This window comes from Camelus bactrianus, chromosome 19 (genome assembly GCF_048773025.1).
Source record: "Camelus bactrianus isolate YW-2024 breed Bactrian camel chromosome 19, ASM4877302v1, whole genome shotgun sequence".
NCBI lineage: Eukaryota > Metazoa > Chordata > Mammalia > Artiodactyla > Camelidae > Camelus > Camelus bactrianus.
The window spans coordinates 23,916,905-23,938,772 of NC_133557.1; the positions used below are offsets into that span (position 1 = coordinate 23,916,905).

General features: G+C 55.5%; 1 protein-coding gene across 2 annotated transcripts in view; it reads left to right on the forward strand.

Moving 5' to 3' along the window:
- The window catches only part of BCAS4 (breast carcinoma amplified sequence 4), a 50,569-nt gene extending 28,977 nt beyond the window's left edge, over positions 1 to 21,592 (forward strand). For both annotated transcript variants that reach the window (XM_074347441.1, XM_010958612.3), the window contains one exon: positions 21,040 to 21,592. In XM_074347441.1, the coding sequence (XP_074203542.1) occupies positions 21,040 to 21,162 (123 nt within the window). In that variant the 3' untranslated portion in view covers positions 21,163 to 21,592. The remainder of the gene's footprint in view (positions 1 to 21,039) is intronic.
- Positions 21,593 to 21,868: the final 276 nt, after the last annotated feature.

Here is a 21,868-nt window from a genome sequence, read left to right on the forward strand (position 1 = left end):
CTGAGGCACAGAGAGGTTTAGTAACTTACCTGAGGCCACACAGCTGGGCATCAGGATATGAACTCCTGTTCTTAACCCTCTCCAATATTGGGAGATCACAGCCTTGGGACAGAGCTGTGAACTTTACTTCAGGAAGCTTGGATCCAGTGGGAAAATAGAGACAGTAACCAAATCCTACAAAAATTCAGTAGCCCGTCATTTCTAAAGGGGACCCTGGCTTGCTCTGAGGGAGTTAGGGAGGGCCTCCGAGAAAGGGCCACCAAGGGTACGCCGAGACCTTCATGGTGAGTGTCATCTGAGGTTAGAAGAAAGGGTGCTCCCAGCAGTGGGGACTGCAAACTCAGAGGCTCTGCGGTGGGACTGAGCTTGGTGCTGGAGGGATTGTGGAAGTCCGGCTTGGGGAGTGAGCCGGGGAGAGTGTGGGAGATGAGGACAGGGCCAGATTGGGTGGGTGGGGTCTCAGGCCACACAGACGAACTTAGCACTATGTGAAGGGTAATGGGGAGCAATGGAGGGGTTTGTAGCACGGGAGTGCCTTGGTAAATTCACTTTGCTTAGAGAATTGCCTCTCTCCTGAGCTAAGGCTGGCATTCAGGGTCAGCGACGTCTTGTTTAGACTTGACCGTGAGAGCGGAGCAGGGCGTGTGGGTGCCCTCCAAGCTTCAGAGTTCAGCTGTTAGGAGTGCATTTCCTGGAAACATCTCATGCTGTACCTTGGGCTCACTGGAATCCTCGCCTCACTGGGTCTCAGGGCCTTCGTCAACTGGAAGAGAGGGAAGAGACTCCAACTGGGGCATCCATGTCTCTTGGCGCATATCTGGGTCCCAGAGACCCTGCCTGAGGAGGCGGCTCCATGTCTGCACGCAGAGGGCCCCTCACATCTGGAGATCATTTCAGGCAGCTGTGGAAGTGAAAGTGCGATCGAGCTGGAGCCACAGGGCCACAGGCCTTGGAAGGGCTGGAGCCCATGGCAGGTGTCACTGTGTCCCCTTGGTCCAGGCCCCATTACGGCCTGGTGGCTGCCACGGGTGTCCTGCTGACCACGCCAGGCCCTCCGCCCCTTGTCTGTGCCCAGAGGCACGGAACAGCCTCGCTAATTTGTTGTAAACCACGATTTGTTTTCCGCTGAGCCAAAACATCTTGTTCACGAGGTGTCATTTTGATTAATTTTCCGATGGATGAGAGTGTGGTACTTTCCAAAGAAGGCTCTTTGGCTAATAGCAAAAACACTTGGGGCCAAGTCCTGACACCACACGGGGCCAGGCTGCCAGGGTGGATTGTGGCCTGGCCTGGACTTGCGCCTGTCCAGCCCACCTGTTCATACTACGCAGGCCCATGGGGCAATCTGGTAACAAACGAGTCCGTCTGCCTGGTGGGGAACAGTAGGGAGGGGTGGGGACTGTGGCCAATTGCAGACCCTGTGCCTTATCTGGAGGGGCGGAGATTTCCAAAAGCAGTCTTGCAGAAATGGGGGCGCAGGATGGCCAGGTTTTCCTGTTTGGGGGAGAAAGCTGGATATGTGGAGTTTCATATGACTCTTCTGATGTCTAAAAGTCAACCACCAATTTTTTTAAATGTTAAATGTTTTGGGAAAAAAATCTCTTGCACATCCAGCACACTCCCCAGCCCAGATTTTAGGCTGGTGGCCTGGACCCCACGGACCCCACCCCTTCAGAGGCGTTTGGGAGCAGAGAGGAGTGGACAGCCCACGGTGCCTTTCACTTCTTGGCACCAGTCCCAGCAGTGGCACGAGTAACAGCCAGCAGTTTTATTGAGCATCTACCATTGCACCAACTACTGTAGTTGTACTGAGTATGTACACGAAGGATTTTCTGTGCCATGTCTCAACTCCCATAACAACCCCAGAGGCAAATGGTATCATTCCAGTTCACAAAGAAGGGACTTGAGGCTCAGGGAGGGCTAGTCACTTGCCCAGGGTCACACAGCACAAGCAGCAGAGCCAGGGTTTGATCCGGATTTGACCTTGTTCAGTGTGTCTCTCCCCTGCCTCTGTGATCTTCCCTAGAGCAGGAACCACAGCCTAGATGGTGGAGGTTGCAAACTGGAGATCCTTGGGTCCAGTCTGCCCACCAGCATATGTTCTTTGGCCAGCTTGGTATTCGTATATATTTAACGTGAATGAGTTGCCAGCATTTTAAAAAGCAAATTTCACTTAAGAATGTCCACCTCTGGCTTCTTTTGGAAAAGCAGAGGTCTGGGCCCCTGAGCAGCATTCCTGCTGAGCCACCATCTGGCCCAAGTCACCCATTGTCATTACCTGCCTTTGGGTATTTGCCTTTCCTGCCTGTGTTGAGCACATAGTAGGTGTTCAGTAAATATGAATCAAAGGATGCTCTTGAGGCTTCCATGGCCCTTGAAAGACCCCTCCCCCTAGATTTCTCCGGAGTTGGTTTCCAGGCCCTGGAGAGCTGGCTTAAGCTTCCAAGCCTGCCTCTCTTCCCAGCGGCTTGGGGCCGCCTCGTGGGCTTTCCCGGAGGTAATGGAGGCTGTGGGCGGGGCTGCCCTGCCCGGGCTGGCCTGTAGGAGTCGTCGGTGCCAGGCTTGGCGCCTCCTCCCCTCCCCCTTCATCTCCCCCAGCTCCCTCCTCTCCCCTCCCAGCCCAGCCCAGCAAGGGAGGGAGGTTCTGCCTGGCGGGGGCCGCCTCCCCCTCCCTCTCCCTCTCCCTCTGCCCAGTGCCCCTGGAGGGGTGACTCCCAGAAAGAGGCACAGCTTGCCTGGGGCTTTATCTCGTTTGTGGAGACCCAGCCAGGCACTGACACAAAGAAGGCAGAGGAGAGCCCGTGGAGCCTTCCCCCGGCCCAGTCCTGGCCTCTCCTTCTCCTTCTGCCCCCGTCATCCCTTGCAGTAAAAATGCAACACGAGCAGATGGCAAATATTAACGCAGCAATGGAGGGCTGAGTGGTGCCTGGTCCCCAGCCCCGCTGATCCCCCTCCAGACTGGCTCTCAGGGAGTCACTCAGCGCTCACACATTAACGGATTTGTTTGACTCCAGATATGTTGTGGCACGCGTGCAGGGGAGGGATACAGGGCTCCTGGCAGGCTGATTTGGGAATCAGATTTGGGTTTTTTTAAGCATTGCGTTTTTGATAAGATTTTGAGGCTGAGTGGGGAGGAAGTTCCTTTCCACAAGGAGGGTTTTTTTATTTTGGGGGCACTGTTTGTTGAGGCCTCCATGGGAGCACCCCAGTTTCTCCCCAGCAGTGAGACACACTCAATGCACTGTCTCCAAGCACCGCCACCCCTGTAAGCATCCCTGGGCACAGCCCTGCCATCCCTGGGTCTGGTGAACACTGTGGCCTTTGCACATGCTGGTCCCCTGGCTGGAAAACCCTTCCCGCTCCCTGCCTGGCAGTGTTTATTCAACTTCAAGGCTAAGTTGAATGTTGCCACCTTTGGATTCCCCCAGGCAGCGTTCCTCTGGGCTCGCCAGTCCCCTGTTCTGTTCACTCCCCTGTTGGCGCAGCACCTTGGGGAGGCACTTGTGTTTTCACCAGTTGTTCCCCAAGACCAAGAGTTTCTCAAGGGTAGGGACTGCCTTGCCTTGACTGAGTACTAGTGATCATGACGATGTTGGTGCCAGCAGACAGTGTTCTGGGCTCTTCTTTGGGTCGGCGCAGACGAGCACTACCCGCCTCGCTTGGCTCATCCTCATGCCCGCCTGTCTCATTACCATTCCCACTTTGCAGATGAAGAAACTGAGGCCCAAAGAAGTTAGAACATTTTAATTTAGCCTGGTGTTGACCTGTTTGACTGATACTCTTCATGCCCCAGGGGTCAACCTTCAAACACTGGGATCAGGTGGGGCCCTGGGTGAGGGAAAGGGGCTGGTGGGGACGGTGGCCAATGGAAGAGGCAGGCGCCCTCGACTCCAGCCAGGAACAAAGGCTCAGAGCGGCCTGACCTTGCCCTTTCTTAAGGAAGAGAGGTTGGGGAATGCAGAGTTTTACATGAAATCAGTTGATTTTGAAAACAAATCTGAGCAGCTCAAAGAAATATCGGGGGCCTATTGGCTCCCAGGCCTCCATCTATGTCATGGCAAAGATCGAGGGTAAATTGGTGCCTACTGTAGAGTCTGGTGGGCTCACTGCCGTTTTACTGGGGGAGGGAGAGAGGGGCCAGCATCCCAGCAGCAGGGACTGCCCCGGAGAACTGGGGGTTGTGCTGGGCAGGCAGGGTCGGACCCACCGAGCAAGTGATGGATCCTGGCGGCATTGGCCACGCCTGTGGTCCTGCGGCTCCAAACCTTCCCAGGCCTTTGCCCCCAGCACCTCGGCAGCTGCTCTGGGTCCACTGGGGGGTTCACTGGGACCGGTTTACCTGGGCTGCCGGGCCAGCTTGCTCTGGCCAGGTAAGCCCCCGTCTCCAGTGCCTGTGTGATGGCAGCTGGGTCCCTGCAGGTCTCAGGATGTGAACCACGTGGGTGGGGCACCCGTCCTTCCCTGCCAGCCTGGCCATTTGCGTCTCCTAGGTGGGGGATGGGGAGGCATCACCTGGGGTATGAGGGCCGTTGGCTCTCTCCTCAAAAGGGGTCCTCCCTGAATGTACTGCCAGCAGAGGTGGTCGGTGGAGGTCTTTCCTCTCCAAAGATATTCATCAGGCACCTATACTTTCTGAGCTGGACATTTGATGTTTCCTCAGTCTTACGTGATGTGTCAACAAATGCAGCTCCCAATATCCACTTTTCTAACCAAAGCATCACCCTCAATCTGCCCTCCCTGCTCGCCATACAATGCAGCCCCCCCTTCCCCTTCTTCACAAATGTGTAGACGAAACCCCTGCAGCACTTGGAGTCAGGGTGGCTGAGAGCATGGACTCAAACCAGGGTTTCGCAGCCTCAGCACTGCTGACATCTGGGGCCAGGTCACTGTCGGGGGCCATCCTGTGCACGGCAAGATGTTTAACAGCATCCCTGGTCTCCGCCCACTAGATGCTGGTAGCACCTCCCCTCGATTGCGACACCCAAAAAGATGTCTAGAAATTGCCGAATGTCCCCTGGGGGCCAAGGTGCCCCAGGTTAGGAACCACTGGCCCAGCTGAATGACAGTCTTCAAAAGGAGGCGGCAGTGGTACGTGGGACTCATCATAGCCCCTTGTCAGCTTTTGCTCATTTCCTATAAATATAGAAATTGTCCAGAATAAAACACTGAAAAACAAGTGAAAGCACCGGTTCTGGAGCCCGACAGCCCTAGGTCTGTACCTTGACTCTTCCATCTGTGAGCAGTGCTCTGAGCTCATGAGAGGAGGTTGCGGGTTTAGACGTGCGTGCTTCCCTCCCTGTTCGGGGAACTTCCATCTGGCACCTCCTCTGCCCCAGGCCCTGTCCCAGGTGCGAGGCTTGCAGATCACAGGAGGGGGATCCAGGTGCAATGAGGACGTCCATGCCACAGACGCCGTGTTGAGGGCTCTGGGCTGACCTCACTCATCACTCAGTTCCAGCTGGCTGTAGTGAGGTGGGCTGCGGTCACTGGCTCCATTTTCTAAAAGAGCACCTGAGGCAGGGAGAGGCGGAGTCAGTTGCCCAGTCTGCTGGAGGAGGGAAAGGGAGCGGTGGAGGTGGCCCCGGCTGTGTGGCCCAGAGCCTGCCTCCCCAAGCTCCCTGCGCTTGGTGCCTGAGGCTGCTGGAGTTCTTTTGGTAGAAAGCTCCCTTTGGATGTGCGGATTGTTCCACCCCCATGAGTTTGTGCAGATCCTGCCAGTGGAGGCTGAACTGGACAGTTCTCTCTCCCGCAAGCCCCCATCCCACCTGGGCCAGCCTCCCCCGCTGCTCACGCCAGGACCATGGTGGTTCTGGCCTTGGTGGTGGCTTAGGAGCGGGGCTTCTCAGCAGAGGCCCGGCTTGAGGACATATCCCAGGTGATGCTGGGTCTTGAGGGGACAGTGAGCACCCCAGGGTCCCCCCTGAGCCCACCTCTCCTACTTCCTCCCTGCCACGGGCCTCGTGTTCATTTGACACAGGAGGGGCCTGGACTATGGTTCCTGCTATATGGAGGTCTCAGCCCCTGGCGGGCTCTGTCTGGTCCCCTGCCTTTGACTCGTTCACCTGCCTGTCTCTGCCTCTCTCCCTGTGTCTCTGGGTCTCTGGCTCTGCCTGTGTGCCTCCTTGTGTCTCGCACACAACCCCAAACCCTCGCTATGCCCCCAGTCCCTTTGCCCCTCCCCCACCCTGCCTCTCCCCGGCTCCCCTTCGGGCTCACTGGGACCGCCTGCCTCAGATGGAAAGAGAAAGGCTGTGGGCCCGAGTGGGTCACCCCCTGTGGGGAGTGGAGGGGCAGACCAGGTCTGAGTCCAGTCTGTGTCTTCTGTTGGGTGGCACCGAGGACACCCACTGCCCTGCTTGGAGCTCTGGTGTCCTTATTGGACCTAAGTGTGCCCACGGTTGGGGTAGGGGGCACAGGGACATGTGTAGCAGGCAGTGGACATGGTATGTAGAAACTGTTAGTAATAACAGTTGTGAATTGAGCACCAAGAGATGAAGAAGTAATGAAACTGGGTTCCTGCTCGAGCTCAAAGTCACCCTGGAAAGTAAACTCAGAGGCAGGTGTTACTAGCAGATAATTATGAGGTGGGCTGCATGCTTCTGACTCCTGTGCATGACAGAAAAGGGGAGAAGAGAGGCCAGGAGAGGACTGTGGGAGGGGACAGTGCGGCCTGATGTGTGGCGCTGGCTTGGCACTGGGTCACACAGAGATCCTGAGCGAGGCTGGACTGCGCAGAGGACGATTGCAGGTTCTGGGGCGACATGATGAGCAGGGAGGTGAGTTTCTCATTAATGCAGGAACCTGTGTGATGCCTGCAGCTGGGCTGGGGCATCTGGAGAAAGTGTGATCCTTTTGATGCGTAAGGAGCCTGGGAAGTTCTTGAACTTGGCTCCATTCGTTGTCAGCTTTCTGCTGGGAAAATTAACCACGTCTCATTAAGCAGTAAATTCATCCAGGTGCCTGTACCGGCTGATACCATCACACCTTGTCACGTTGCCAGACTTAATGTCAAGGCCAAATTTCCCGTTACTTGGAGAGTCCTAATAATTAACCTGGGAAATTCAATCAGAGAGGGGGAAATCTTGGCTTTTAAATGGTGAGAAGCCGGAGCAGGGAGGTGGCTGTTTCAGGGACATACATCACTGAACACCTGCTGGGAGGTGCTGGGGGTGACATGGGTTGGGGATCTCAGCATTGTGGCCCCAGCATTGCCTCCTTCCCTCCTGTGTCTGGCAGCTATTTGCTGGCCTGGCCCTGGCTCCAGAGGCTCCTGGCAGTGCCCCCAGGAGTGTGTGTGTTGAGGGTGGCATGGGCAGGAGGGACTCAGATGGCAGTGGTCATCACCGGGAGAGAAATCGGAGACCACAGGCCAAGAGGCCGCTTGCAGGGCTGGTTGCCAGCACATTTGTGCCCAATGTGGCCCCATAATCTGTCACTGTCTGGCCAGTGGGCATTATTGAGCCCTTGTGGAGCCTGGCCCCATGATGGATGAGGGGCCACGCCTCTTAGGGGCTGAAAGGTGTTCTGGGTCATTTTTGAGGCTCCTTGCAAATTAAAACTCGACAATGGACTAAGAACTGGCCTCCACAATTGTGATTTAGTTTAAATGTTCATGATTTGAAACTGAATGCATTTAATACTAAAAATGCAATGTTATAAAATTGTCCATTGGGCTGTTCACAAGCTAATGACAGCACTTGGGAAGAATGTGAATTCAGGGGGCCATAATAATAATGAAATTGGTCATCATTCATTGAACGCTTACTGTTTTCTAAGCACTTCACGGTTATTTGGGCAAAATACCCTATGAGATAGAAACTATTATTAGTCCCGTGTCCAGATGAGAAAAACAAGGCACAGAGAGGTTAAGTAACTTGGCCAAGATCACACAGTTAGGCAGAGGGACCAGTGCCATCTGAGGAATTTGGAAATGGGACATCATTTACTGTGCTGGAGGAAGGGATCCTGCTCTCAGCGCTGGTGGCTCCATGTGGGCCTTTGGAGGGGATGTTAAGGGTACACATCCGGGGTCCTCTGTGATCTCTGCCTCCACTCCCACCCTCATTCCCATAAGCAGCTTGTGCCACTTCAGAGGGAATGGGCAGATGGTGGGAAGCCTCTAAGGCTTGGCCCCTGGGCCCCTGGGAGGCCCAGAAAGTGAACCCAACCCCTGCTTCTGGTTCTCTTGAGAGCCTGTGGGGTGGCGGTGGGGGTGGACAGTGTGGCCGGACCTGCGGGGTATTTTCTCATCTTCTGTCCCTGCATAACTTGGGCTTTTGCTCCTGGAGACCTTGGGATCTGGTGCCTGGAGGACAGCACCCCCCACCTCCCGTGCTGCGCACACCCGCCTCTCCCTCCCCTGTTCCCCTTAAGTCCTTCCTGGCTGCTCCAGGAGCTGCCACGTGTGCAACCCTTTACCCCTTCCCTCCCCAGCCCCTGGGCCAGGCTGGGCTTAACTCTTTTGATGCCGAATCTCTACCCACCACCCCCTTTAAGTTTATTCATTTGTTCAGTCATTTATTCAGCAAATACTTTTCATCCACCCCCTATATGAGCCAGGTGCTGTTTCAGATGCTTGGAACCTAAGGAGGACAGAGAATGTTCTGGCCTTCCAGCAGCCAGTGGTCTAGTGTACTATGTAATGTGCCCCAGGGGAGAGAGAAAAGTGAAGGAGGGCAGGGAGATGTGTGCCAGGGGACAGGAGGTGGTTAGGGAAGGCCTCACTGAGAAGGTGAAATGGAGCAGGTCCAGGTGGCTGGTGTCTGGAGGAGGACGGGAAGGGAGCATACACCTGTACACTCTGGGCAGCTCGGGGAGCTGGTGAGGCCTGAGCAGGCAGCGTCTTAGAGCCAGAGGTGGAGGTGGGCAGAGCAGATGGAACAGGTCGTGGGGCCCATACCAGGACTCTGCCCTGGAGGGTTTTGCAACATGGAGGAAGATGCTGGGAGTGCAAGGGTGGATGGAGGTGGGGAGGTGGGGAGGTGGGAGCTAGCTGCTGGGATGGTCCAGAGAGAGATGCTGGTGGCCTGGACTCGGGGCCAGGGCAGAGGTGAGGAAGCATGGTCTATTCTGTGTGTGTGTTTAATTGAAATTGTTTATTGAGACAACTATAGATTCACATGCTGTTAAAAGGAGTAACACAGAAGTGGGGGGGTATAGCTCAGTGGTAGAGTGCATGCCTAGCATGCATGAGGTCCTGGGTTCAATCCCCAGTCCCTCCATTAAATAAATAAGCCTAGCTACCTCCCCCACCAAAAAAAAAAAGAAAGAAAAATTCTTTTTGAATGAAGTAGCCGAGAGAGCCCTTGTACACTTTGCTCAGTTTTCTCCAATTGTAACGTTTTACAAAACTGTGATACAATGTCGCATCCCGGATGTCAACCTTGATACAATCTGTTGCTCTTACTCAGATCTCCTGTTTGACCTGTACTCACTTGTGTGTGTGCTGAGTTCTATACAGTTGTGTCTCTTCTGTACAGTTTGAGTTTATTTAGATTCCTGTCTCCTCCACCAGAGTCAAGACTCTGACAGTCCTAGCCCCACAGGGATTTCTCACGTCCTTTTATGACCATCTTCACCTTTCTTCCCCCACCCCTCGCCCAGCCCCTGGCAGCCACAAATCTGTCCTTCATTTCTAAAATTTTGCTATTTCAAAAATGTTCTATAAATGGAATCATACAGCGTGTAACCTTTCGGGATTGGCTCTTCTTGCTCAGCATAATTCCCCGGGGATTCATCCAAGTTGCCGTGTGAATCAAGAGTCTGTCTGGATGCGTTTGCAGGTGGAGCCTTGGTTGGAGATACAAGTGTGGGGTTCAGGGCTGGAGGCACCCTGCGTTGACCCCAAAGCTCTAGCCCTGAGGCTGAATGAGGTGGCCCAGGGAGGCAGGAGATTAAGCATCTCCTGTGTACCAGGCACTGTTCTAGGCACAGGAGATGCAGCCGTGAACCAGACAAAGGAGGTCCCCATGAGGGCGCGGGCTGATGTGGGGCTGGAGGGCTGGACTGGGTGTGGGTCAGGATCTTTCTTCCTCAGTACCTTTGGCTTTGCAGCCTAGAACGGCTGGACCCTGATGAAGCCAAGAGCTCCACCCTGGGGTGGAGGGGGTAGACCAGAGGTTTCCAGGAGTCCTGAGTAAAATGAGAAAAGGGCGAAGCACTGTCCCTCAGGCCAGATGGAGCCCATTCAACAGAGGCTGACCTGTCTTCTGAGACAGCTTTATCATTCAGAATATTATTCTTTCTTTGACAAAGGGATGGGGTTTAGGGTGGGGTCAGGGTGGGGAGTTTTTTGTGTCTCTGCCAGGCACATGGACTGGGTTTGGGTTTGGGAGGCCTTGAATCTGTGGGCCGACCCCCCAGCTCCCATCAAAGTTTCCCCCACCCGCCCCCTCCTGGTACCCCCCGCACCCCTCCCCCACCCCCTCCTGCCTCCTGGCCACTCACTTTTCTCTCAGGGCCACTCAATGCTTCCCTCTCCTTTTCTCTCTCATTTCCCCCTCTACCCTTTTCCCTCTTTCTTCTATTTCCTCTTTCTGAACCTCCACCCCCAGTCTGGTTTCTGCATCTTCTCACCCTTGGTTCTGGCTCCATCTCTCTCTCTGCTTTATATTTTTTTCCCTATTTATTTGCTTCCATCTCTAATGACCTTCATCTCTGCTTCCCCCGAGCTCTCTGTCTCTGCCCCTATTCATTTCTCTCGTGCTCGGATGTTCTTTCCCACACTTGGGAAACCATCCTTTTTCATGCTCAGGGGGCCCAATGGATAAACTGTCTTAATCCAATCAGGACAGCAACCTGAGGTGAGTTCTTGCAAAACGGCTTCGTGAGACCCGTGCCTGGGACTCTGGGGCCGTGGGGATGGGATCGATGTGGTGACAGTGACCATTCAAGGCCACAGGCCAAGGGCTGAGACTCGTGGGCCAGACTGGAGCTGTGAGGGCATCGTGTCTAAGGAAAGGGCAAATTTAGAAGAAGCTCCCGAGGCCACTGGATGCCTGGAATGGGGGAGAAGGGGCACTGGTGACAGTCCAGGCCTTGCCTTGGAAGCTGATTCCTTCCGCTGCCGGGAGGGGGCTGCTCGGTCCTGGGTGAAGTCTTTCTGGGCAGGGACACGGGCGGGCGGCCTCTGAACACCTGCTGGCTCTGGTGGGCGCCTCTGGGTTTGCCCTAACGGCTCGTTTATTTAGTGGAGAACAGCTGCCCACGTTGGGGACCCCAACAAACACAACGGTCGATTGTGCCTGTGTTTGCTTTCTACCTCCCAGAGCTGATTGGTGCTGTTCCCAGCATCCTTTTGTGGAGTCAACCACCTTCGAGGTCGGCCAGCAAAGCCTCTGGAGGTTCTATTGATAATCAGCATCAGAGTGAGACGCGTCCGGCTCTGAAGTGACCGTCGCCCACTGCTGGGCCAGCTGTCGGTGTGGACTCTTGGATGTGAAGAATCTCAGTTTGACAGGGAGGCCACCGGGTTTATTGTCTTGGCCTGGAAAAGAATCTTCCTTCCCCCGCTCTGTGCCAAGAGTGGGGCAGTCCCAGCTCCCACCAAATCCACCCACGGCTCTCCCCCGCAAATCCCACCGCTGCTGCCGTGGCCACCTCTTGCCCCATGATGTTTTCTCAGCCAGGAGTGCTGGCCCGACGCCGTGCACCCAGCTGACCATGAGTGACCTTTCTGAGCTCACTCAGAAAGGCCCAGGGTGGAGAACACAGATCCCAGTTTCAAATCCAGCTCTGTCACCACAGCCCACGACAGAACTGGCTGGACCCAGTGCGAAATGATAATCCAGGACCCTTTTTGTCAAATGTGATAAGAATTTCAGGACAGTGGCAGCAGAACATCAGACCGAGGACGAGGCCGGCCCTGCCTGTCACTTGCAAACACTGTGCTTTGAGTGAGTTCTTAAACTTGCTGAGTCAGCCCCGCGTCTGCCAGACGGGATTGACAGGCCTGTCCTCCACATGGGCTGGTCATGAGCCACGATGGAGATGCTGGAAGGTTTAGCCGCCATAGTTATCATTGTTGGTGACGTTGATATCGTCACTGTTTAACAGCTCATTATCTGTGTTGTTCCGCGCGTGCTGCCAGGGATGCGCTTTAATTACTTATTTTTAAATGACCTTTCTATTTTGGATAATTTTAGATTTGCAGAAAACTTGTGAAGACAGTAATACTGAGAGTTTCCGTGCGTCCCTTGCTCCATCTCCCCCACTTGCTGTCATCCCATCACCATGGTTGTTGGCAAAACCAAGACACCCACGTTGGTCCAGTACTAGTCACTGAACCCCAGACTTAGGGCTTCATCAGATTTTTTCTTTCACATCGGTTTTCTGTCCCAGGCTCCCATCCAGGGCAGTGCATTGCTTTTACTGTGTGCTTTAGTTTTAAAGTGACCTCAGGTCTTCCACAGTGGGTCACAGACCTGGCCAGGGCAGGGTCATCAGTCTTGAGCCGCCCAGAGACTCCAGAGCGGGGCCCCTGCCGGCATCCTCACCTGAGGAGTGGTTCTCGTCGCTGGTCTTGGGCTTCTGGGCCCTGACTTGGCGAAAGGCCAGCCTCTAGGCCCTTCCTGCTATGCCTCGGGTGGTGAGCAGATTCAAGGTCCTTCATTTCTTGTTGTTGGAGTGTCTCCTGTGCACCAGGCTCTGGCTGCTGCGGGGACTATGACCCTACAGACTGGCTTGGTCCCCATCCTGGGGGCACTCGGCCTGGTGGAGAGAGGGCTGGTGACTGAGGAAGGAGGTCAGTGGGATACATTGCCACAGCACAGCCACGAAGGAGAGAAGGGGACACAGGTGAACCTGGGGGTTCCCTAGGAGGCTCTAAAGGAAGGAAGGAACCAGCATGAGACCCGGTGGAAAAGTCTGGTGGCGGAGGGGTGGAGGACAGCAGGTGCAAAGGTCTCCCAACAGGCAGACCCCGGTGAGGTCCGGGAGCAGAGAGAAGGCCCTAGGCTGGAGGGTTGTGAGTGATGGGAGATGACAGACTTGAGTTTAGAGAGTCAGGCTGGATCATGTGGATCTGGGATCAACCCCCCACCCCACCCCGCTCCAAGGGGCAGGCAGCTGGCAGAAATGAGTGGCATGTCCCGGGGACCACGAAGGTAAGAGCACACTTCTCCCGGGAAGGGGAGTCCACTGCTCGGTGGGCAGAGCTTTGGACATTTTTCAAGGGAAGCTTGAAATCTTTTTTAAAAAGAAAAATGCCATTTCATTAAAAAATATGAAAACAAGCAACCAAACAAACAAAAGCAACAATATTAGTAAAGAAACTCAGCCCAGTGGAAGCCAAAGCGGGACATGCCTGGGGTCTCGGTTTGGCCCAAGGGCTGCCCGTTGGGGACCAAGGTGACAGGCTCTGAAGACCACATGGAGGAGTTAGATTTTATTCTAAGTACAAAGAGGGACTCACTGGAGATCAGACTTTTTTTTAATACACTCCCTTAGCCTGCCATATAGAGCTGAGGGCAAGAGCAGAGGCTGGGAGACAGGGTGGCAGTGGCAAAGGGGAGAGGGTTTGGGGAAGAATCAGCAGAGGGGATTGAGGAACAGGTTGGATGCAAAGTGAGGAGTCAGGTACCCAAACCAGTTTCCCATTTGGGCAACCTGGACTGATAGAGGTTCTGGTTAGTGGGAGGGCCCGCAGGGAGTCGCTTGACCACTGAAAGCTTCAGTCTCCTCATTTGTAAAAGGCCTTTGTGATACTTCTGCAGATTTGGGTCCCTGGAATGTAGCAGGTGCCCAGTTAAAAATACACATTCAAGTGCGTGGTAATCAGGCAGCTACACTCAGCGGCCAAGTGGTGAGAAGCAAAGTCCAGGTCAGACCCTCCGCTCCCTCCTGGAGACTGTGGTGGGAGGGCAGGGGTCCCAGGTCAGACCCTCCGCTCCCTCCTGGAGACGGTGGTGGGAGGGCAGGGGGCCAAGGTCAGAGAGCTCAGGTGCTGGGTCAGGAGCTGGGGCCCCCAGAGAGACTTCGTTCTGGAGGGGCCGTGACATGACTCCACCTACCCGGCTGTCCGGTCTTTCCTCCCAGGCCCCACGTGTGGATTTAGGGGCCAGTCTCTTGGCCGAACTTCTGGGGCTCCTCCTCTGCTGGTTTCCATGTTAACGCTTTTCCTCCAGCTAAAGGCAGAATCCACAGGGATCTGGAAACCTTCTAGAGCTGCTGCCAGGGTCACCGCCTCTAACGAGATTGTACCAGCTTGTCCCTGCTGCTAGGGTCCCCCTGCCCGATCTGAGAACCCCCAGCCCTGCTTTTCTGTCACCAAGGCCTCAGTAGCCTCCCAGGACCACAGCGGCTGTGGGGAGCGGGCTGGCAGGGGCTGGGGGCCGGGCCGGCAGGAGGCTCCGAGGGGAAGGGGGCCCACTCCGGTGCGGACACCCTGAGGTGGCCAGCCCCGCCCTCTGGGCAGGATTGGACAGGCTGGGGCTGCTTCGGAGAAATGGGAGGGGCTCTGCTCACAGCTGTCAGAGCCTTCTGGAAGTCTGGGGGCCCGGAGCAGACGCAGACATTGGAGGCAGGACAGCCGGGCGTGGTCTGAGGAGCAGAACGCTGTGAGGCCGGGCTGAGCCGTGAGGCCGGGACCAGGAGTGAAGGGCGTGCGGCTGGCGTGGGGCAGGGCCAGTGCCCGCGGCTCAGAAGAGACCGTTTGACTCCGAGCTTAGCCTTCCACTGGCTCTGTGACCGTGGGCGCCTGACCTACCCTGTCCTCTCCCAGCCTGCTTTCTCCTCCACAAAACGAGCACCGAGGGGGACCGCGGTAACGGGCAGCAACCACGGGGCTTGGCAGTGGCCAGGCTGGCAGTTCCCACCCCGTGGGGCCCAGGGCACCCCAAAGCCTTCCATCCAGCTCCTCCACAGCCCACAGAGACTTGTCTGAGCAACATGACGTGAGCCTGGAGCCGCTGCTCTGATGCCCACAGGGCTCGGCATCTCCTGTGAGTCAGGCCAGACGGGGACAGTGGCAAACGGGACATCACATGCCTTGTCTAGAGGGGCCGGCTTGCCGCACCCCGCAGGAATATGGGCCCAGTGAGGCCAGTGAGCGGTGTTGTTCAAGGGAAATAGGAACTCGGTATTTGTTTAAACTATTCCTAGTTCTTCCATGTTGGCAGGCAACTCACTTTTTTTATTTCTTTTGAACTCACTTTTAAATTTGCACACACCATGTGTGAAGGCCAGATGCAGTCCAAAGGCCACCGTTTGCTATCCCTAAGGAGGCTTGCAGAGGGCACTCCTGAGGGTCCCGAGGTTGGAAAGCAGCTGCTGGTGGGACGCCCCAGGTCCTGGGCGGGAGCTCGGCCCCTCTCGGCCCCACGGCCACGTGTGTCCTGGCTCAGTGCTGGGACAGGGCAGGCCTGGGTTTGAATTCAGCTCTGCCAATTCCAAGTTAGGTGATCTTGGACAAGTGTCTCTCTGAGCCTCAGTTTCCCTTTCTAGAAAATGGGAGTAGGGACACAGGCTTCTCTCAGCGGCTGAGGGGAGGAGGGCCATGAGCTGCAGGGCCCGTGCTCCCTGCTTGGTCACTGTGGTTGAATTGAGCAAGGCAGGGGCTTTGTGCTGAGAGGCAGAGATGCTTCTTCTGTCTGCTCCACCCCACCGTTACAATGTTTTACTTGAGAACTAGAGGCAAGTTGCTATGAAAATACAGAGCGTTCCCATATACCCCTCACCTAGTTTCCGTATTGTTAACATCTTGTTTTACTGTGGTGCATTGTCACAGCTAAGGGGACCCACTCTCATACGCCAACTCCACAGGTGATTCCGATTTTACTAGTTTTCCCCTACCGTCCTTTTCTGCTCCGTTTCATATAGTCATCGCGTCTCCTTAGCCACTTCTGGTTTATGACAGCTTCTCTGACTCTCCCTGTTTTTGATGACCTTGACGTTTTGAGGATTATCGGTTAGGTGTTTTGTACAGCATCCCTCAATTAGGGCTGATCTGATGTTCTTCTCGTGGTTACACTGGGGTTATGGGTTGGGGGAGGGAGACCGCGGAGGTGAAGTGCCTTTCTCATCACATCGGATCCAGGGGACATGCCGTCAACATGATGTAGCACTGGTGATGCTGGCCTTGACCTTCTGGCCGAGGCAGTGTTTGCCAGGTTTCTCCACCGGGCAGTTACTTCCCCCCTTTCCCTACTCTGCTCTGGGAAGCAAGTTACCACATGCAGCCCCCGCTCAAGGAGGGCTGGAGCTCCTAGAGAGGGCAATGCGTACATCAATTATTTGAAATTCCTTTTTACCCTTGGCATTATTTTGAGATCTAGAAGTTTTCACTTTTTTGGAGATCATTCCATCATTCAGACAACCTGGGTTGACTCCTGGCTCTACCCATTTACTATCTGTGTGACCTTGGGCAACTCGCTATTAACTGGAGTGATGGTTAAGAGTAATAGCATGTGTCTGTCAGGCTGGGTTCAGCTGCATATCAGAAACCGGACTTAAGTGGTTTAACCAAATAGAGTTTGTGGTTTTTCTTTATGTGATGAGAAGTCCTGAGCGGCCAGTTGATTCTCCTGGCTGCTGCTCTGCCATCCTTAGTACATGACTTTTGTCCTCATGGTCCCAAGGCGGCTGCACTATCTCCAGCATGAAGTTGATGGCATTATCCTTATTTTACAGAGAGGAAAGTGAGGCTCAAGAGGATTAGCAACTTCTACTGAAGGAGTGCCTGGGGCACAGGAGTAATTGTTTTCCTGGTAGGATGGGCCTCTCCCAAGCCCCCTTAGGCTGGGATGCCTGGGGGATGAGGGTGAGCCACTGTCTACCTGTGCTTCCACACGTGGTCAGCCTGAGACCTCAGCCTCCCAGAGGTTGACTCACACTTGGAACCTCAAAAACCAGCCCATGTGTGGGCTGGTGGTGTGGCCTGCTTCCCTTGGGGTGGAGGGTGCTTAGTGAAGCAGGACAGGCTGGAGTTGCAGGGATGACCCAAGAGTAGCCGGCCAAACAGCACTCGGGCCTGGGGACAGTCAGCAGGTGGGGTTGGCCCTAAATCCTGCAGCCTGTGTCAGGTGACCTATTACCTGATTCCCACTCGAGTGAGAGATACAGAGAGAGGCTTGTTATTCCTGTTCTATTTAGGAAGATAGATTTAATTCAGGGGCAAAGTATGGCCTTGGGACCAAAGCTGGCCTGCCCCCATCTTGGCCAATAAAGTTTTATTGGCACACAGCCATGCCGTTACTTTACACGCTGCCCATGACTGCCTTTGTGCTGCAAGGGCAGAGCTGAGTAGTTGTCACAGAGACCATGTAGCTTGCAAATATTTACTGTCTGGCCCTTTGCAGAACAAGTGTGCAGACCCTGGCCTGAACAGAAAGCAGTCCAGGACCAGGTATATGCAGCTGGGGCTTCCAAGAGGAAGATACAAGGTGGCCAGGACTTACGAGGGGCTGTGGGGGATTTCTGGGAACAGGAGTGAGTGGATGGCACCCTGGGGTGGGTGGGCTTGGCTTTAGCAGTGATCTGACTCGGGGGTTTCAAAAGAGAGGCCCCCGGACCCGAGCTGCCCAAGGCTTCACCTTGCCACATGCTGCAATAGCCATCTGGGTCTCTGTCACAAAAGGAGCTGCTTGGTGGTGCAGGTTGCCCGAGGGGCCAACTCTGAGGCATCTGCTGCCAGAAGCAGTGGGTTCCAGAAGGGCATGCGGTCTGGGGCCCGCAGTGGGGCACCCACTGCTCAGCCCAACCCCCAGGGGCCACGAGGGGCTGTGGGCCCGCAGATTCCAAATTATCTGATTTTCCAAGAGAAGCTAGCAGGCAGCCTGGCTTTCCTGAGAAATGTCCTCATTTTTCACATGTTTGCAATTAATTCCAGCTTTTAAAAATCATGACACTGACCAAGCACACATGTGCGTCTGGTGTGTGGGCTGCGGGCTGGAGAAGTCGGGTGTCAGGAGTGGAAGTGAGGGAGACGTGGGAGGGTGTGTGGACCTGGAGAGCACGCCAGGCCCCGCTCTCCAGCTCCAGACGTCCCTCCTCCAGGCTGGTGCGGGCCGGGCCGTGGGAGAGAGGGGTGAGGCAGAGCTCTGGACCTATGGTGTCAGGTTTCCCTGTCTTCCCTTCCTACCCCCGGCTGGTGGGACATTCAGCTGGGCTGGGCAAGAGCAAGGAGTTGGACACTCCTCCTCGCCTGCCTGGCCGCCTCTGGGGAAGAACCCTCGTAGCAGCTGTAGGCGAGGGGTGGGAGGTGCAGCTCTCTGGAGCCTCCTCTGAGATTCTCCAGGATTTGTGTTCCAGGCAAGAGCCCTGTGGGGTGATGGGCAGGGGCTGGACTTACAGCCGGAGAGGCCTGAGTGGACCCCAGCACTATGGTTCCCTGCCTTCTGTGACCTCTGAGATGGAGACCACCCCTCTTGTTGCAGGTCATCCTGAGAATCCAAGGGAAAACAGGCGTGGAAGGGCTGGGTTTCCTGGCCTCCTGGGGGGCCTGTGATTGAGGTCCTACTCACCTGACAACATCTGGGCATCTGGCTATTTTCAGCCTCACACACCAGCCCTCTCCTGCTGACTCAGCTGGTTTCCAAGCTCTCGCCAGCACTACTGTGGGTTTATTATTTGCTTTAAGCAGGATGCTTGGTTGCAAGTGACAACAACCCAGGTCAACTCTGCTTAAGCAAAGAAGAGAATCTGTGGTCTCATAAACGGGAAAAGTCCCGAGGTCACACTGACCTCAGGCAAAATCTGATTCAGGTGCTTGAATGACACTGTCAGAACGCAGTCTTGCCTCATCTCCCAACCCTGCTTCCCTGTGTTGGTTTCATTCTCAGGCAGGCCCCTCAGTGTGGTGACAGACGTGACCCTCAGGCTCATGGCCCATCCTCCTAGGAACTTGGGAAGGGGGAATGGGGCAGGAAGCAGCCCCGTCCCAGGAGCAAGAGTCCCAAGGCTGTTTCTCATTAGACCAGCTTGGGTCACCTGCTCACCCCTGGACCAGTCCCAGCTCAGGTGGGTCGGGCCTCCTCTCACCCCTCCTTCAGCTACGGGGGTAGAGAGAGCAGCGCTGACAGGAGCTGGCACCAGTGGTCCCACAGGACAATCAAGATGCCAACAGCAGAATGGGAAATGAAGGCTGGACAGGCCAAAATAGCACATGTCCTGCCCATGCCTACCTGCTCTCCAAGGGCAGCATTTGGGGCTGAAGAGGCCACATTCAGAGCCCCCTGGCTCAGCTCAGGCCACCCCTTCCTGGCTGACCTCAGGCCCAGATCTCCAGCCAACTGTGAGTCACTATCCCACAAATTTTCCACGTGCCCCAAGATGTTGTCAGGGGCTTGGTCCAGGGCCAGCGTGGAGCTGCACCAGCCTCCTTGGCCTTTCTTGCCATCTTCCAGGCTGGGGGCCCTTTTGAAAAGGGAAGCAAACTTGTTTGTAGTGGCTTGTTCTTGAGCCCCTGTGGGGTCCTAGTGAGCAGCTTCCTTTTCCCGGCACCACACACAGCCGCTCTTTAATAATCCACGGTGCTGTCTGGCTGGGCGCGGACAGACGGCTCACCTCCCCTGGCACACCCCATCCCCGCTTTCCAGATGCAGGAAGGGCGTTTCCCCTCCCTCGCCAGGAAAGATGCTACCATTTCTTGTGTTAGGTCTTGCTGGAACTAAAGATACGATTGCATCTAAAGCTGCTAGGAGTCTCTTAGGAGTTCTTCTCCATGGCTCCTTTGTAATTATATTGAATTTGCTTCTTTTTTGGAATTCTGTCTACCTGAGGGAGACAGGCAGCCCTGTGATGACCGAGGCTGCGTCTTGTTCACAACTGTGCCCTCAGTGTGCAAACGGGACCTGGCCGGGCGCAGGCACGCAGTAAGGGAGTGGTTGACGGGGTGGATGCTGGGAGGATGTGCCTGAGGTTGGTCTCCCACCTCCACGATGGGGAGGATGGTTACAGTGTTGCTGCAGGAAGCAAGTCTAGGGGACGGGGAAGTACACATGCAGCGCAGTGCGGTTGTGCTGGGCTTGCGGGGAGCTGTAATTAACCACGGGCTGAAGCCCCACATCCTTGCCCTGGCACCTGTGACTGCAACTGAAGTCTGGGGCACAGCAAGGTCTCAGCCAGAGCAGGCAGGGGTGGCCTGTAGATCAAACAGTAGAGAGGGCGCTGGGGTGGGGGGAGGGCAGTGAAAGGGACCCCAGGTGGGGACGGGCCTCCTCCCTCTGCACCCCTGGAGCTGCGCATTCCTGCCCATCTCTCTGCTGGGTCCACCAGGGAGCCTTGCAGACACTCCCTCCTCTGAGCGGGTCACAGTCACTGGGATCAGCCCTGGCTCTACACAAGAATCACCTAAGAACTTTGAGATAGCCCGATGCCCAGGCCACACCCCAGACCAATGACATCAGATTCGCGGAGTAGGGCCTGGGCATAAGCATTCCATAACTCCCCTGGGGCGTTCCGTGTGCAGGCGTGCTTGAGAACTACTGGTGAGGTGGTCCTTTGTAAAAGTGGCTTGTCACCAAGATGCACATGTAACCCGTAGTGTTTGTGGAGAGTTGCTTTATGGAAAATCTCCTCTCCCCAACCTCCCTGCAACAAAAATCTACACCAGAAATAAGTAGGTACTTCTTATAATGGTTTAATTTAAAAAAAAAAAAAAAGGCAGTAACACATGCATGTAGCAGAGCCTTCGGGAGGCGCAGGTGGGAGCAGTCAAAGAACCACCAGCTGGACCCCGCTGTCCCAGCGGCTGCCCCGCTGCAGCTGTAAGTGCCCCTTTCCTCGCACATGGTGGCCTGAGGTCCCCCTTGCTCTCCGGGTCATCCCCTCTCAGAGCGTGGCTCCGCCGGCTCTCTCTGATGCTGCAGAGCAGCTGAGTGCCCCGTCGTGGACTGGGGCCCAGCACTGCTGGCCCAGCTCCCCGTCCGGTGTCAGGTGGGCGGCTTTGGCTGTCACAGGCCGTGTCACCCAAGAATCACGGGATCTTTGGTCACATGGGCCACTCTCCCAGAAGGATAGACTCCTCCTGCATCTGGAGTTCCCGGGTCTCAGAACAGGTGGCTTCACATGGCTGAAGGGGCACCTCGTTTTCTGTCATTCCAGAAACGGTGGATGCCGGCGGCCCCGACGTACGAGCTGCCCACGTTGTACAGGACCGAGGACTACTTTCCTGTGGACGCTGGGGAGGCAGCGCCCCGGACTCCCAGCTGCCAAAGGCGTCTGTGAGCCCTGCGTTCCTGCCATCGGGGGTGTCAGAAAGGGAAGCCTGGGTGCAGGGCCGATTTTTTTTCCTTTTTTTTTTTTTTATTGTTGTGGATTTCTTTTCTAAATTTTCCCCCTTGTTTCATGTGGGCCCATGGGGTTTGGAGAAGCAGTTGGGACCCACGGGCGGCAGTGCCTCAGAGATGAGCTGGAGAAGGCCTTTTCCACCAGCGTTTGGCCTGCCTGGTGTCGGGGATGAGGCGGTCACCCCGGGAGATGGGCTGTGGAGACTCAGATTTCCCTTTCCCTTGAAGGGCTTTGCATGGGAATCAGGAAGGGCTTGCGGGGTGCCACCAGGGTGCACGGGTCCAGGTCCGTCCATGTTGGCTGGTGTGTCTGAACCCCAGCGCCCACTGGCCCTGTGAACCGGCTCAATAAAGGCGGCAAGAGGTCACGTGTGGTCTGGGTGTAAATGTTTCCTCAAAGGGTGCTCCTGCCACCTGATCAAGCCGGATCCTCAGAATCTGTTTATAAAGCCCCTCACCTGACGGGAGGGAGGGTAAAGCTCCGGCCTTCGGATTCCCGCTGCTAATGCAGAGGTCTTTAGCATTTTCTGGAGCCTTTTAAGGTGTGTTTGCCTTAATTTCTTCTTATGCAGATGAGTTTCCTGCTATTGGCCTGAAATGCTAGATTCCTCGCTTTGGTGATGGATATTTCTAGTTTCTGGGAT